Source organism: Erythrolamprus reginae, chromosome 6 (genome assembly GCF_031021105.1).
Source record: "Erythrolamprus reginae isolate rEryReg1 chromosome 6, rEryReg1.hap1, whole genome shotgun sequence".
Taxonomy (NCBI): domain Eukaryota; kingdom Metazoa; phylum Chordata; class Lepidosauria; order Squamata; family Dipsadidae; genus Erythrolamprus; species Erythrolamprus reginae.
Window position 1 is genome coordinate 82,471,973 of NC_091955.1, and position 17,279 is coordinate 82,489,251.

Genomic DNA, 17,279 nt, shown 5'->3' on the forward strand with positions numbered 1-17,279 from the left:
ATCTTATGAGTAGTCTAGAAAGGGAACTCCACATACAACACATTGCATTGATCCAGACAAGTGGTAAAGAAGGCATGACCTCTTAAGACGTCGCCAATATTAATTTATTTTACAGACATCTGTGAGGCTGCCCACTCTATCGTATTCTATCTTCAGAGGTACTCCGTCAAGGATGAAAATAATTTGCTCAATTGGTTCAATAAGTTTAAGACAGATAAGGACTCCTCAAGCAAATATTCTATCAAATCTAGCTCAGAATCTAAAACAAAAACATGAACTTTCATAACACCATATTCAGAAAGGCTTAGCAGCGTAACCTTTTTAGAGATGCTGATTTCATTAATAAGGAAAATATCCATTTCATTCTCCTCCCTTTATGATTTAATCGTGTGCCATATTTTGGCAGAAGGCCTTTGAAATACCCTCTACTCTTGATGGACTCATAAAAACCGTGAACAAAACGCCCCTCACCTTGCTTGAAGGCAGACTTTGGCTTTTTCCTCCCACCTCTCTGAAACTGTAAGCACCTCCTGCAATTCAGCCATGGCTTTCTCCACTGCATGGTGTGGGGCTAGGCCCACCCCTGAGTCTATCAATTTCTTCATCAAGTCCAAGGTGACTCTCTGAGGGTCTGAAAGAGTCACCCGCACTTCATCCAGCCAACGTGCCTGCTGTAGCTCTTGCTTCAGACGAGGTAATTCTGGAAGTTCCACATAGAGCCCGGAGCCCATGTCTAGCAGCAGCTGCAGCTTGGATGAGTCTGGGACCTCATCCATCATGGCCTCTTGGGCACGCTCATGAAACTCTTCAACATCATCCAGCAGGTTCTTTAAAAGGGTTTAGAACAAAGCGACCGTTCAGGACAGTGGTGGAGATAGTAACAGACATTAAAGGAAGCTTGTTTGAGGCAGGCAAAAAGAAATTAGTGTATTCTTAAAACATTTTTTGCAGCAAACAATATCAAATCAACCATACACAGCAAGGGAAATCACTTTTTTGAGGGTTTTGAAGGGGCCTAGAAACAAAATATACTCCTCAAAAAAATAAAGGGAACACTCAAAGAACACATCCTAGATCTGAAGGAATGAAATATTCTGATTGAATACTTTGTTCTGTACAAAGTTGAATGTGCATAAAGGCATGTGAAATTGATTGTCAACCAGTCTTGCTTCCTAAGTGGACAGTTTGATTTCACAGAGGTTTGATTTACTTGGAGTTATATTGTGTTGTTTAAGAATTCCCTTTATTTTTTTGAGCAGTGTATTAACTTGTTTCGAAGTATTTCAGTTCAAAGCAACAGTCAAAATCTTAAAATGTTTTACTGAAATTAACACTAAAGTGTTGCCAAGAGTTTCTAATGGACTAATTTATAAAATTTCATTTGAAGAAGTATTTCTATAGCAATTTTTAACTCTAACCAAATGCATCCTTCTCCAGAAACTCACCTTTACTTGTCGAGCCTGAGTGATGACACACGGAAGACTGAACAACTGTTGAACAAAAGCCTTCAGTTCTTCTACAGTCAGTTTAGTTCGTGTCCTTCCACTATCTGAATTCAGTCTATTATATAAAAGAAAAGAGAATGGTGTAAATTGCATTTACATTTACTGTTACTAATTTTATACAGATTGTTACTTTAAATCTTAAATAAGATTCATAAACTTTTTAAAAAGTTACCAGTTGCAGAAGTATCCATCAAAATTGATGCTGAAAAGACTCACAATTTTTTACTTTAATCATAGGTGACATTGGTCTTCAAGGCTAGAATGGTTTAGAGGTAAGAGCACTTAAAGAAATGTTCTTCCCATGCAGAGGTAGTCCTTGGGTTATGACCATTTATTTATTAACTATTCAAAAGTTTTAACAGCACTGAACAAATGGTACATTCAATGGTCCTCCCTGTTCTGGCCATTGTAGCATCCCCAGCTGGCTCATAACAACATCACAGGCTAGCCGCAGAAATGTGATTGTGATTTCCAACATTTTCTGCCGGTTTCTGACAATCAAGGTCAATGGAGAAGCAGGCAGGAAGTTGGAAGCTGAGGTCAGATGAGATCCTCACTTGACAATGGTAACTAGGATGTCGGCAATTGACATTGCTAAGCAACATATGTGACAATATATCTAGTGATGGAAATTCCATTCCAAATTGCCCTCTGAGAATTACGTGTATATTTGACTGGACATTTCTGTTATTGTTAGCTCTTCTCTGGATAGATCACTCAGTGAAGTTAGACGAGTGCCATAGAAAAAAAGATCTCTTAATTGAAAAACTCTTTATTACAGAATTGTCATCTTGAGGAATGCCTTTGTAGAATAGGCTGTGTTATTCCTCTCTCACAGAAATGTTTAAAATTTAATACTTCAGTTTTGTGATGGTCCATTTTACTACATCAATAGCACTAAATATATGAGAGATAAAAAGGTCCAGAAGGATTAATCAGTTTAAGCTTAAATCAGCAACACATCTGCATATTGAAGGTATTTCAAGTCAAGGCATCATGTAGAAGTCGCTTGTAAATTCTGATGGCGAGATATTGAGTTTCCCTAAATAATCTCGACAGGGGGCAAATGTAATAGTAGGAAAACCAACTTTCCTTTAGTTGCATGTTAAGCACTGGCTAAAAATAATTAATACTGCAACTCCCAAATACCAATAATAAATATAATAATATTATTATTAATAATATATAATAATAAAATTATCAATTAGATATATTTGCAAACATTTTTAATAGACACACTTATTAAAACATTGCACAAGTTCTCCAATTTGCTTACTCTTAATTTTTTTCAGAGAATAACCCAGGCAACTGTAAATAGCTCTTCCATTTTTTTTTAAAAAAATCTGGCAATAGATCAGCTAATATGTTCCACCTGAAAAGAATCCATTTGGCAAAGTGTGATTTACTAATTATCAAAGGGTCTTGACATTTCAGGAGGCTGGTTTTAAAATTACATGCCTGCTCATACCTGTGCTTTTGTTTTTTGCTCAAAAGCAGCTGGGCTACTGAAGCACAAGTCTCTGCCTCCTTCACAGCATCCCTCAGCTTACGGAAGAGATCATTCTCTGGATATTTCCTGTCTTCAGCATCCTCTAACATTACTTTCAGCTCAATCACATCTGCAAAAAAAATTGGCTGTAAAGTCATTTGCTCTAATACAGATTTCACAGAATGCCCTAAAGACAAGTGCTAATTTATTTATTTTTTTAAAAAAACTTAGATTTATCTCTCTCAAAAAATCAAATATTAATATTTTGGGGGCCTATGTATATCCTTTTTTACTGATTAGAATGACCTGCATAGAGCCGTGATGGCAAACCTATGTGCCATCGCCAGCTGCTCTTCTGGGTTTCATCGCACACAAGTAGCATTCTACATATTATATCTCATTAACACTAAGGAGGCAATTTAAAAAAATAATTGGTTCAACTTTCATGTCTCACCTTCCGAATTTGTGGGTTGGAAATGTGATACAGTGTTCCCTCGATTTCCACGGGGGATGCGTTCCAAGACCGCCCACGAAAATCGAATTTCCGCGAAGTAGAGATGCGGAAGTAAATACACCATTTTTGGCTATGGATAGTATCACAAGCCATCCCTTAACACCTTAAACCCCTAAATTACCATTTCCCATTCCCTTAACAACCATTTACTCACCATTATTACTGGTACTCACCATTGAATAAGACACTTAGTGATCTTGATATTTATAAACATAATTATTTATTAACAATAATTCTTTTTTTTTGTTATTTATTTGCAAAAAATATTAGTTTGGCGATGACATATGACGTCATTGGGTGGGAAAAACCGTGGTATAGGGAAAAAAGCCGCAAAGTATTTTTTTAATTAATATTTTTTGAAAACCCGTGGTATAGGCTATTCGTGAAGTTGGAACCCGCGAAAATCGAGGGAACACTGTATTGTTAAGCTGGAACATTTTAATTTACTATCCAGGATTTCCCTGAACAAGTTTGTCCAGGAAACAAAACTGCATTCTTACCTTTTTTGTGGTTGAGGTTGGCAGAAAGTGCATCTGTCACCCTGCTGACCCAAGTATCGTAAGACTGTGCTCTGATTTTCACTCCGTATAGCAAAGAAGGGAAGTCTTCCAGTGGGTATCGATACCTAGAAGGAAACAAGAGCTTTCAAACAACTTGCAATGCTCAGCCAGGAAGAAGTGGGGCAGGTGGTTACCATTCTGAATTTGGCCAGATCGAACAAAACAAGGATTCCTTGAATTTAATAGAAAAGTGTGTCCTATTTTAAAGACTGGGAATGTTTAAGAGCAATACAGGGAAATCATACCTTAGACACTTCTTCTGCATAGGACACGAACACAAATCATTTGGGTGATACAAGCAAACAAGTCGCTCGGGATTGCAGGAACAGGTAAGGGCGGACAAGAAACAGGTGGTCCTGCAAGCTGCGCACTGCCGCTCATCATCTGGAACCAACTCAAACACTTCCTCCTCTGACGTCAGCACTCCCTGCAGGAACAATAGGCAAGATCTGATAAAGATCTTAAACCAAGAATTGAAGAGTCTTCCCTAACATTTTCTTTGCTCAGCTCCAATCCCTTCAGAATCCCCCTAAGCCAGTGATGGTGAACCTATGGCACAGGTGCCACAGGTAGCATGCAGAGCCCTAGCTCAGCTCCAATGTGCATGTGTGTGCCGGCCAGCTGATTTTTGGCTTGCACAGAGGCTCTGGGAGGGCATTTTTGGCTTCCAGAGCCTCCAGAGGGATGGGGGAGAGTGTTTTTACCCATCCCCAGCTCCAGGGAAGCCTTTGGAGCCTGGGGAGGGGGAAACACAAGCCTATTGGTCCAACCAGAAGTTGGGAAACAGGCCATTTCCAGCCTCCAGAGGGCCTCTGGGGGGCAAGGGAAGCTGTTTTCGCCCTCCCCAGGCACTGAATTATGGGTGTGGACAGTCACACATGTGTGATAGCACGCAGAGACGCTCTTTCGGCACCCGAGGAAAAAAAGGTTAGCCATCACGGCCCTAAGCTCACCATCTGCATAATACACTCCCTTAAACGCGCTTCCTCTTCTGTCATGAGAGTCATTTCCTTGCAGACCATGGCAGCTAGTCCAACATCCAAACACTCAGGATCTGCGGCCATCTTGAAGATTAGTTCTTCATGAGAGAACACACAATGACGTCTCAGGCGTCGATAATGGTTTACGCACTGTCGTCCAATTGGAAGCTAGAAATGCAAGGAACACAAAAGCTTTTGATTTAGAAACATATTGCAGTAGATTGCCGACCTATTTTAACTCCTGGCCTGACAGACAGGAAATTAAAAAGATAAACAGAAAAACAGCTAAAATGGTACTAACTAAAGGAGAGGGAAATTACGTCAGGCTCCGTGCGGTGCAGTATCCAAAGATAATGTATAGAGGTCGTGGTGACTAGAACTCTTACATGAAATGAAAAATAATAACAAGAAAAATGGTTTGAGTGATTGGGTGCAGGAAATGGATTTCAAGAGTAATTTCATCTTAACAAGTCTTAAATTGCCAATTTCCAATCAACCTTTCCCGACTGTAGCTATATTCTTTATCAGTTGAAAAGCTACACTGCAGTAAGCAAGAATAAACGCAACAAGAAGTCACATCTTTTATACACTGCTCAAAAAAATAAAGGGAACACTTAAACAACACAATATAACTACAAGTAAATCAAACTTCTATGAAATCAAACTGTCCACTTAGGAAGCAACACTGAAAGTATTCAATGAGAATATTTCATTCATTCAGATCTAGGATGTGTTATTTGAGGGTTTCCTTTATTTTTTTTGAGCAGTATATTATCCCGAGGAACCTAATTAATGGATTGTAGTAAGTTCAAAATTAAATACACAGACAATTATTTAAATATTTTGAATATTAAAATAAATTAAATGATTACATTGAAATAAAAAATAAAATATTTTAAAGTGCATCCAACCTACAAGGCTCAGGAGGCAACACACACACAAAAAAAAATCCCGGCTCTGTTTTAGCTTTCTAGAAAAGACTTTAAACCTTCTTCTTATTTTGTGCCATATCCATCGTCAGACGTTGGTGTTCGTGTTGGCCATCCTATTTTTATCAACAGCCATGCTGCTGAGTTTTGTCCAAACCAGTCCCTTAGGTTTAAGCCATGATGTTCTTCTACTGCCTGGACTTAAAGTCCCAAATGACATGGGGTATTAATGAACATACTGCTGCCTGAAGATGGTTGATGTAGAAGGTTTGCTACCTCTAACTTGCTCCAAATAAGTTTCTTTCCAGCCCTAACCAGGTGCTAACAATGTTCCCATCTCTTACCAGCTTGCAAGCTCTTTTATTGTTACTCACTGCAAAGAATGTTTTCCAAGCCCTAAGTCTTTGCAGGGTTTTTTTTCCATTGCTCTACTTGCTCCAAATATTTCTTTCCAGGTAATGATGTTCCCATCTCTTACCAGCTTGCAAGCTCTTTTATTGTTACTCACTGCAAATAATGTTTTCCAAGCCCTAAGTCTTTGCAGGGTTTTTTTTCCATTGCTCTACTTGCTCCAAATATTTCTTTCCAGGTAATGATGTTCCCAGCTCTTACTGGCTTGCAAGCTCTTTCATTGTTACTCTCTCCGAAGAAAGTTTTTTTAAAGCCCTAACCTGGGGATAAAATATGTGCTGGCTAAGGACGCTAGCCAATGAATACTTGGTAAGCAGATTCTTTTCCCTATTTTCCTCCCTCAAAACTAAGGTGTGTTTTATACTCTGGTGCATCTTATACTTCGATAAAATACAGTATCTCTATTTATCCAAAGTGCATAGGATTTATCTTTCAAATGGATGGTGAAATCTCCACATATCGCCCCCAATATTACATCTCACAGCTGATAGAAATGTTATAAGATTTCAAATTCCTAGGTTTTGGACTGAAGAGAGTATTATTTTAAAACTGCTTCTGTAAATATTTATGAGAACATTATGACTGGGAAGTATAAAGTGTTTGAGGTGTACAAAGGAGCCGAGTGAGTACACACAAAGATGTAAAAACTTTACATAAATTTTCATGTTGAATTATTATTATTGACTCCCTAGTTCCACACTAGCATCAAGAAACTAAAGAAATGGAAACTAATTAACCAATTAACAAATTTCTAAAATACTATCCAATGCAATCTATTTGTTGTTTTAAGTTTTACACTTGACCAAAGCATCTTTCAGATGAACTCTATTTAATTTCCCTTTACTAAAGTATCATCAATACAACAGATTTTTATTGTCCAGGAAAATTATTAATAATAATCTAGGTTAGGCTTGTCGCATACAAACCCAGTCAGCAGTGCAAAAGTTCACAGCTTCAGCAAAATTGTAGCCTTGATTAAATCCAGAATGATAGGCACGGGGAAAAGTCACAACAAATTCACCAGCACACTGATTGGTCCGGTACACCTAAATATAAGAAATGAAAAAACTGAGTATGTAGGTATGTATGTAACATATTTTTGCTGATAATGAATAGTAAGGGAGTCTCCCTTCCTTTCCATTATCAGCAAAATATGTTACACATATAGAATATAGTTTGTCGGCTAAAAAAAAATTAGCTGCCTTGGATATCGCCCCTAGAGGGGCAGAGAGGCAAAAAGGAAGCAGTATGCTTCTTTTTATTTGGGTATGTTTGGGTATACCAGGTTGATTCAACAGAAAACACACACACATTGCACAACTGATCTTCCAAAGCAGAAAGAAACAACCAGCTAAATTGTCCTTGATACTTAGCAAAAGGAAATTGTAGTTGACTTCACGTCACTACTTTGTTTATAATTATACTCATTTACCGAGAAAGGGGATAAAAATAAGCCGGGAATTGCATATCTTGGGTGGCAACAGGCAACCAGAAGTAAATCACCAGTTTGTCTGCTGATGAATCGGTGCTTTGGGAGTGGTACTAACCACTGCAGCCCTCATGTTACCAGCAGGCAAGATTTACCTTTTGGCAGCCCTTTATTCTGAGTGACTAAGATGTTTTTTAGATGTTAGATTTAGCATGTGCTTGAACTTTTCCTATATCACATGCACATCATCTCTTCCTGTACTTCCTCAAGAACTTCAAAGATTCTATTCAACCAGCAACTACTTCAACTGGCACAGAGTATAAGAGATTCCATTTCATTATTTTACATGTGCCTTGAATCCCATGCTAAAAATATATATATATATTTTCTCTACCTGGAAGTTAAATCCTACTTAAAGGTTAAAAGCATTTGGAATGGAGCATACCACATTTCCCCGAAAATAAGACAGCGTCTTATATTAATTTTTGCTCCCAAAGATGTGCTATGTCTTATTTTCAGGGGATGTCTTATTTTTTTTCAATGAATTGTATCCTGTATGCTGCTGCAGCAAAAACGCATCCAAACACGCAGCCGCATGTTGGATGCGTGTTGGATGTGTTTTAAATCTGATTGATGCAGTGTTTTGGGATGCAATTTATGGACAGCAATGTTATATATGTTCGGAAATGCTGCAAAACAAAACGTCTTCTATGTCTTACTTTCGGGAGACGCCTTATATTAGGCAATTCTACGAAACCTCTCCTATGTCTTACTTTCGGGGGTGACTTATTTTTAGGGAAACAGGGTATGCTATTTTGTCTTAACAAAGAGTAGAGCAACTAGACTTAAATACGAGTTAGCAGTTAGCAACACCTTTTAATTACAGAATATGTCAATTTTAAAACAAGATCGATGCTCATAGCTCTATGTTATTTGCCCAAGTTTCTGAAATACTAAACACATTTTTAAAGACTTGAATTATAGCAATTTACAGTGCTGGATCCAATTTATAAATGAATCAGCATCACTTGTGTGAAATGTGTATAGAGTCTGACCATGAAGATAACATGAAGATGACAGATAGTAGCACTGAAAGGCAGAGTGGCCCAGAAAACCAATAATGAAGAATATCCATGGGTGGATCTACAAAGACGTTATCTGGTATACGGAATGTGAAAATAAATTAACCTTGTAAAGATTTTATCTTCTAACTTATTCTGTGGGGCATAAATGGTTAAGCTTTCAAAGAGAGAAAGAGTCTGCATTTACATACAGGCACACCATGTTCCATGAGAATATTGGGATTCATGATAGTGACCAACTGGTGCAAAAGATCAGGTTGCGTCTCAAACAGCTCCGGAGCCAGTTCTCGCATAACCTCCTCTAGTTGTTCTGCTGCATGGGAAGGCACTCCATACCAGGTTTTTGGTTCCCCCCTATGATCCATTATCCAAAAGAAAACATATGGTATAAAATATGTTCTATTGAAACTTCCATTTACAATCTACAAATGCAAGCAAATATTGTATTGTTCAAAAACACTGCTACAACCTGTACTTCAGGCCAAGAGGAAAAGGTTTGCACATTAGCTTCTTTCATGGACAATAACTTTCCATAATTTAACTGACACCGACCAAATTTTATAAAATGATAAAATTATTCAAATTACAGTATTTACTCTACACATCTGAAAAGATGAAAAAAAAACCTTTATCCTTCCCGTGTATTTGAAATATTTCCCACGATATTTTATTTATTTATTTTTATTTATTTATTTATTTATTTATTATTATTATTTATTAAATTTGTATGCCGCCCCTCTCCGAGGACAATAGCTTTAATATAAAGCATAATCAGATGCATTCCTTCTTTTGTGTTGGATTGGACTAAATGCCAGTAATGAGCAAACTGGAGGTCCTGGAGGTTATAATCTAACTACAAATGAAAGGTCAGAGGCCACCCTTTCCTAGCATATAGGAATGTGTGGAACATAGGAATATCTATGTCCCACACCGCACGAATCCCAGCGACCGATAAGGTCCCACAGAGTTGGCTTTCTCCGGGTCCCGTTGACTAAACAATGTCGTTTGGCGGGCCCAGGGGAAGAGCCTTCTCTGTGGCAGCCCCGGCCCTCTGGAACCAACTCCCCCCTGGAGATTAGAACTGCCCCCACCCTTCCTGTCTTTCGTAAACTACTCAAGACTCACTTATGCCGCCAGGCATGGGGGAGTTAAGATATTCCTCCCCCCTAGGCCATTACAAGTTATGCATGGTATATTTGTGTGTATGTTTGGTTTTATAATAAGGGTTTTTAGTTGTTTTTTAATTGGATTGTTACATGCTGTTTTTTATCATTGTTGTTAGCCGTCCCGAGTCTACGGAGAGGGGCGGCATACAAATCCAATAAATAAATAAATCTACTATTCCTAGCCATTTTCACAAATTATATTTAAGGGAAATGAACATTTTATAAGTTATAAGATGGGAGCCCAGCTGTGGATCAAATTTAATTTCTAATCTAATTTCCTTTCTTACTGATTTTTCCACAACATACTTTTTCAAGTGCTAGCATATGACTATATGTTTTTTGAAAACACATGTACACTCCCACACTATATCCATACACTTTAGGCAAATGCCTATTGTTCAATGCTATGCAAAGAACTGTAAAGAACATAATTACACTTTGCTGGGAAAAAGAAAAAAAGGCCAATCCTTATCACTATTGTTATTATTAGAAGCATATCACACACTCCATACCAATGCAGGTAATTGATGGAATAGCTCCAATGATCTTCAATGTGCCAACAGAAAGAAGAAAAGCACATTCCCACATAAAGCCAAGGCACTTTCATGCCAGAAATGTCAGCATTGATGTGTGCAAGGACAGACTGGTCCAGGACTGGCATGTTATTAAGATTCCAACCAGAAAGAGCATATTCCTGTCAACAAAACAAAGTCCATAAAAGAAGTGACCAGGAAGAAATCAGGGTGCTGTTCAAAATCACAAATATTTTTAGCATTTATACCTCATGGCTATGTCACAATGTGCTGCCTCATTCTAAATCACAAGTGTCAAACTTGCCAAATCACGTTGCCACCATGTGACGTATCGTGATGCTTTTTTCCCTTTGCGGAGCTGAGGTGGGTATGGAGCTGCCAATTTGACATCTCTGCTCTAATTCTCTTTTATGGGATTAGGGCCCAGCTCCAGACCAGTTGCATTGAATAAGTACAGTATATCCTGTTCTTGCCTCTGAACTTTCTATCCTCCACCACGTGCAGTGGCACTATCAGTCTAACACTATTTAATTGGCCAAAGTATGGAATCCAAAGCAACATTACCACTTCCAACATCCTTGCATGTTTATTTACATTGAATTTCCTCCTAATAGGTGTTGTGGTTATCTCTGGCCCAGCTCCTGCCCCAAGGACTGTGGATGTGGGGGAGACATCCGAATGCAGCAGGCCTGTTTTGCCCCCGGTGGAATCTGCTGATGAAGGCTCCTCTGACCAATAAGACATGAGTGACAGGGAGGAGGAGAGTGTGGCAGACAGTTCAGAAGGAGATCAATTATCTAGCTCCTCCTTGGATTCAGAACAAGAATTAATGATACAGCCACGCATGCGGAGAGCGATGCATAGGCAACAACTGAGAGTATTATCAAAGAAAATGAGGCCACCTGTGGGTGGGTGGGGCTGTGGTAATTAGTGAGGCTGCTATAAAGAGCAGCCTGTGGGTTTGGCCATTGTGGAGGATTATCTGATCCTTGTGTTTCGTGCCTGCTTTACTGACTTTGACCTTTTGTGTGCTGATTTTTCCCCGCTTTGAAACTAAACCAGGGCAAAGTGTGTTTCACTTTGTGAAAGAAGAAGGACTGTGAATTGCCTCACAGCTGCAAGCTAAGTATCACAGAACTGATAAGGGACTTGTACAAATTACCAGTTTGTTTGGAGACAAGTGCTCTTTGCTATACCAAAAGAGGGCTTGGTTTAAGTGAATTTTCATTATAAAGAACATTGTTTTGAATTTTAAAACATGTGTGTGTCTGAAATTTGTATCTGTGAATTTTTGGGAGGATTCTACCAGAGAGCCCGACAGAACAATAGGTGAATACCCTACAAGCCCACATCTATGGGCTGGAAATTCTGCTCAGCACTCAGAACCCAAGGACAGGCACATCATTTAATCTTCATAGGATCCCAGCATGCTAATACCAGATGCAATTGCAGCCAACAGAACAATAGAAAGAACATGAAACGTCTGATCTCTTCTCAATATTGGGGGAAAAATTAAATGCACTAAACCTAAATCCAGTTAAAATATTGCCTTCTAGCATGCAAACTACATCAAAGTTAGATAGCCTGGCCACACCTCCTCTTCTGGCATTAGCTTGTGCCTCCCATCCTTTACAGGAAAGCCACTTCCGAAATCTTTGGATGAGATATCAGCTCCATATTCCACAATTACATCCTCTTCAATGCTGCTCACAAGTCGCCAAAATTCCTTCTCCACCAATTCTGTAGGAACCATCTGAAAAGTCCAAGAGAGGAGCTCAGATTTCAAAGTTTGCAAGACATCGTTAGGAAGTCTACAAGTACTTATAACTTAACTGGTGTTAGTTTAAATGGTTTGCATTTTAATTCAGGGAAAGTATTCATCATTGATAAAAAAGAGATGTAAAGAAAACATCAGTATATTTTCTTTGGGCTTTTGGCAATTTTAATGTAATTTGTCCTATTGTAATTTGGGCTATTTTTCACACAGTGCAGCTAGAAATATAAGTTGAATTCTATACTGTTATTTTAACTTTAATGAAGAGATCCTTAAGACTATATTGGAGCAACGGTTGATATAATGTTTAAGTTGCTGGACTACAAATTAGGAGTCCATGAGTTCTCCCTCCCAAAAAAGCTGGCTGGTTGACTTTGGGCCAGTTGCTCTTTCTGGTTAACCCACGTCAAAAAGTTGTGGTTGCTATGGCAAGAAGAAGAGGAAAGGGTTTCTGCATATTGTATAAAAATTTGTCAATTTGGAGAGAACTACATCACCTCTTCCCGCTTGTAATACCTCTAGCTATGCAGCCAAGCATTCTACTTGCTTTCCCTACCGCCTGATTGCACATCCTGCTGAATTTTACCATACCTCTCAGTATAAAAGGACACACACATATATAACCTGCTGTCATGATGATATTAACAATGACCCACTTACATGGACTGGCATATTGAAATAATCCGACTTGAAGTTGTCTGCCATCTCACCAAAGCTTTGGAGGCTGTATTCTCGAACAGCTTGTTCAAATCCAAAGGCTTCCCGGGGTTTGCTACACTCCTAGAAGAAGAAAGTAGCCTTTATTATGGGATCAATAAATTATAGCAGATGGTCAATCTTTCCCTCACCAAATTTTGAGAAAAAGCAAGTTTTCAATTATTTTCTACAGATGAAACAATTCTGGACTGGGATTTAAGGAAGAGGGGCCAACTGGAATATCTAAGAAATAGGCATGTTTTTCAAAATCTGAAACTTGCATTTATTGCTGTACATTAGAGAAAGAATATGAAAGTTAAGAAACAAACTGAGTTGGACTGTGTGTTTTGAAGAGACACAAATATCTGCCATAGTCATTCAGCAGCATGTGTTGCAGCTTCTTTAACATAATCTAAACTAAGATAAGATAAATCAAGTTTTTTTTCAGCTACAAACTCTCTAAGTCTTATTACTTACTATTTTGCATTCTGCAAATTATTTTGCAGAAGCCCCTTCTAATAGAAACATAATAATAATCCACCAAATGCCCCATAATACATTTGCTATATAATCCTAGATAGCCATAACTAACAGAGATTTCCTTGTGTCCATGCATTGTGCTGTGCTGTATGTTAGAAAAATTGTACCTCAGCAACACATTTGGGACATCTCCAGTCACCTTTGGGAACATCAGGCAAAGGAGGTATTAAGCAAAAAGTGTGGTAGCTGTCATCACACCCATCACACAGCAGCAATTTATCCTCATTGTTTCCCCGACCACAAAACAAACAGACGTATAAGTCAACCTAGAGAAAAGTAAATATCTTGTAATCTCATGACACTTATATACAATCTGACAGTTATTATGTAAACGTATTTCTATCCTTCATGTCACAGGACAGCTTCCAAAACATGAATGGGAAACATCTGGTTCTCTACAGTGGACAATGAGGGCTGGAGTTCTACATCTGCATCAACTCCCATGCCAATTCTAAAGAAATCACAAATCTATTTCCTAGGCAAACAAGTGTGGAAAATGGAGATCAGAGATAGAAAAGATACATATAAACTAGTGTTTTAATTTGAGTAAAAATTGGACTTCAAAAATTACCATGTTTCCCTAAAAATAAGACATTTATATATATTTTTTTTGAGCCCTGAAATAAGTACCTGGCCTTACTGCCATGCACTCAAAAGCTCAATTGGGCTTATTATCAGGGGATGTCTTATTTGGGGGGGAAACAGGGTATAGGCTGAACTACAACTTTTAATAATACAGTGGTACCTCATCATAGGAACTTAATTGGTTCCAGGAGGAGGTTCGTAAGGTGAAAGGTTCGTAAGATGAAACAATGTTTCCCATAGGAATCAATGTAAAAGCAAATAATGCATGCAAATCCTTCAGGAAAATCCCAAACTTTAGAAGGGAGGCGAACAGAGGGCAGGGAGGAGCAGCTAAAGGGGGTGGGTGGAAGAAACAAGGCTAGGCTAAAGGGTGAGTGGGAAGGAAGAAAGGCAAGGGGGGCGCCCCTCCCTTTTCTTTCTTCAAAAGACACCCTTTCAGTGCCTTTGCAAGCACGTTGTTCTCTGCAAAATCTTTCCTCCTCCAAGCCGCCCCTCCCTTTCTTCAAAAAATGGGGGGGGGAAAGAAACCCCTTCATCCCAGCAGCAGCTAGCTGCTTGGGTTCGTAAGGTGAAAATAGTTCGGAAGAAGAGGCAAAAAAATCTTAAACACCGGGTTTGTATCTTGAAAAGTTCATTAGAAGAGGTGTTCGTAAGATGAGGTACCACTGTATTCATAAACACAGCAATACATATAACTTCCCTAATTTTCAAGCAACTTTAACAAAATGTAGGCATTTTATTTCTTATTCCTTTCTTTATGTACATTTTCCCAGCCTAGACAAGCAGCAAGGTATCAATGAGTGACATGTTGTAAAGCAAACTTACAAAGCTGACAGATAGTGCCCCTTTCCGCTGCCTCATCTGCATACCAAAAGCCTCAGATCTGGTACCTTTGCGTCTCCGAGGAACATCATCTGAGAAAGAGAATGTATAAATCATAAACCACAAAAGAAATCAGAAATCAGCAGCCAACAGCAGCAAAATATTAGATGTATTGCTTGACTATATTAAGCAATAGACACAAGACTCATTAGTCACATGACTACAACAAAGGGCTACAACATAGTAGTTCACAAAACATTTTGCCAATGGCATCTAAAACCGTTCCTCAAAAATTTGTGTCTTTCATCTTATAAAATTCATATCTTTTAAAAAATGGAAGTCAGAAGAATATAGGTAGGACAGTTCTCTAGCTTTTTCCATTTTATTATTTATTGTGCAAGTAACTGCACAAACCAGACTTATTTTTTATTGCAAAGCTGGAAATCAGACCAAAGCATACAAATGTATTCCCAGAAATGTGTTTCTAAAATGAACCGAGAAAGGCCAATCCAGACACACAATTACAGAAGTTCTTTTTGGTCAGCAGTTGCTAGATTCACAACTAGAATATCCTAAGCATCCACAACCCTACAACCAAGCGAATACTTTTTACCTAATCCTTCCCAACTAAATTTAATTTGAATGTACAGTAATGTATCTTTTCCAGCTCCAATAAACCCTTAATTTACTAGTTCACTCACAATTTTATGCCTATAAAGTGGTGCGGTGGCCTAGAGGTGGAGCTCTCGCCTCATAATCAGGAGGCTGTGAGTTCAACCCTAGGTAGAGGGGGATATTTCTCTCTCTCTGTGCACAATGAAAATGTATCTGCTGAATATAAATAACATCACACTGGCGACAGGAAGGGCATCTGGCCAGTAAATGCTCAGCTCCATATAACTACCCAGATTCCATCCTCCAAGGTATTATGGGGTCATTAAAAGGAGATGATATTCACAATTTTATGCCTATGTAATGCCATTCTATGCATATGTAAATACTCACTTTAACAGAAACCCCATTATTTTGTTAAACCAAGAATATGGAATTTATCAAAGGCCACAGCACTATTTGGATAGGTTAAAAGCCTTACAAAAATTCATTCTGCATTTGCTCCAAGAAATGACAAATAATTACATGTACACAACTGTGTAACATCCAGTATTTACAACATTAAATGAAGTTAAGCAGACAAACATTTTACATTATCAAGGCTGAAAATATCTAAACCATTTTGTTTACTTCTTTATAAATTTATTGGCTGCCCATCTTACTATAAAGTAACTCTGGGCAGCTTACAAAATTAAAGTATGTCTATACATATACATTAAAAGATAAATAAATTAAAATCAAACATTAAAATCTAAGGACATGTAAGGAGGGTGGGGAAGAGTAGAGGGGAGGTGGGATCTCTTGTTACTCGATCAATTACCTCCATTGCGCTGTTCCCCCATTTAGGGTCCTAGGCCAACTGCCAGAGCTACATATTGAGCTCTTACAAAAGGACAGAAGGGTTGCGGGCAACCTTATTTTGGTGGGCATGAAGTTCCAGAGGGCAAGAGCAACAACAGAGGAGGGCTCTCCTCATGGCTCCTGCCAGCTGGAATGACTGGGCTGTTGCGCAGCATGCTTCCTCTGCTGGCATGAGTGGGTGAGCCACTCATAACATTAACCAGTTGTTAAGAATTATATGAATGGTGGTAAAATTCTGCATTACCAATAATAAATTTGACTACAATGAATTTGAATTGCAATCTTACCTTCCTTTTCCTTTGTCCCCAACGTCAATCCCATCATCTTTGGTCCTGCTCCAAATATCTGGAGCTTCTTCAATTCAGTATTTCTACTCACTTCTCCGCCCTCTGCCTAAAGACAAGATTACATAAATTCACCATTAATATTTAGGATAAAAGTAATTACTTTCTATGCTGGATGACTAAAAGTTATGAGCTGGATCAAATTCAACTTTCACGAATATCTTTTTCAAGAACAATGCTACTAAGGCACTTCAAAGGATAAACATTATTTTAGTTTCTACCACTATCTTCAACATGTTTCAGACTAATGATACAAATTATGCTTCTTGGAATGGCATCCAAACTACTAATAGAAGATAATTAAATTGCATACTTCTATATATAGAGACCATTTACTATGCATTTTAAAAAGAACTTTCCCCAACCAGTTAGGAAAAAAGATATTATTTATTAAAGAATTTTTTTCAAACAAATAAGAGTAGAAATATTGCATTGACTGTCATATCT

At 38.3% G+C, this 17,279-nt stretch overlaps 1 protein-coding gene across 2 annotated transcripts in view; it reads right to left on the reverse strand.

The window, feature by feature from the left end:
• The window catches only part of KDM5A (lysine demethylase 5A), a 53,699-nt gene that overhangs the window by 24,995 nt on the left and 11,425 nt on the right, over positions 1–17,279 (reverse strand). For both annotated transcript variants that reach the window (XM_070756448.1, XM_070756449.1), the window contains 14 exons: positions 16,776–16,881; positions 15,019–15,107; positions 13,716–13,874; positions 13,033–13,152; positions 12,193–12,351; positions 10,578–10,759; positions 9,091–9,253; positions 7,315–7,434; positions 5,022–5,216; positions 4,314–4,495; positions 4,009–4,133; positions 2,974–3,124; positions 1,446–1,560; positions 472–827 (listed from right to left, as the gene is read on the reverse strand). In XM_070756448.1, coding sequence (XP_070612549.1) covers positions 472–827; positions 1,446–1,560; positions 2,974–3,124; positions 4,009–4,133; positions 4,314–4,495; positions 5,022–5,216; positions 7,315–7,434; positions 9,091–9,253; positions 10,578–10,759; positions 12,193–12,351; positions 13,033–13,152; positions 13,716–13,874; positions 15,019–15,107; positions 16,776–16,881 — 2,222 coding nt within the window. The remainder of the gene's footprint in view (positions 1–471; positions 828–1,445; positions 1,561–2,973; positions 3,125–4,008; positions 4,134–4,313; positions 4,496–5,021; positions 5,217–7,314; positions 7,435–9,090; positions 9,254–10,577; positions 10,760–12,192; positions 12,352–13,032; positions 13,153–13,715; positions 13,875–15,018; positions 15,108–16,775; positions 16,882–17,279) is intronic.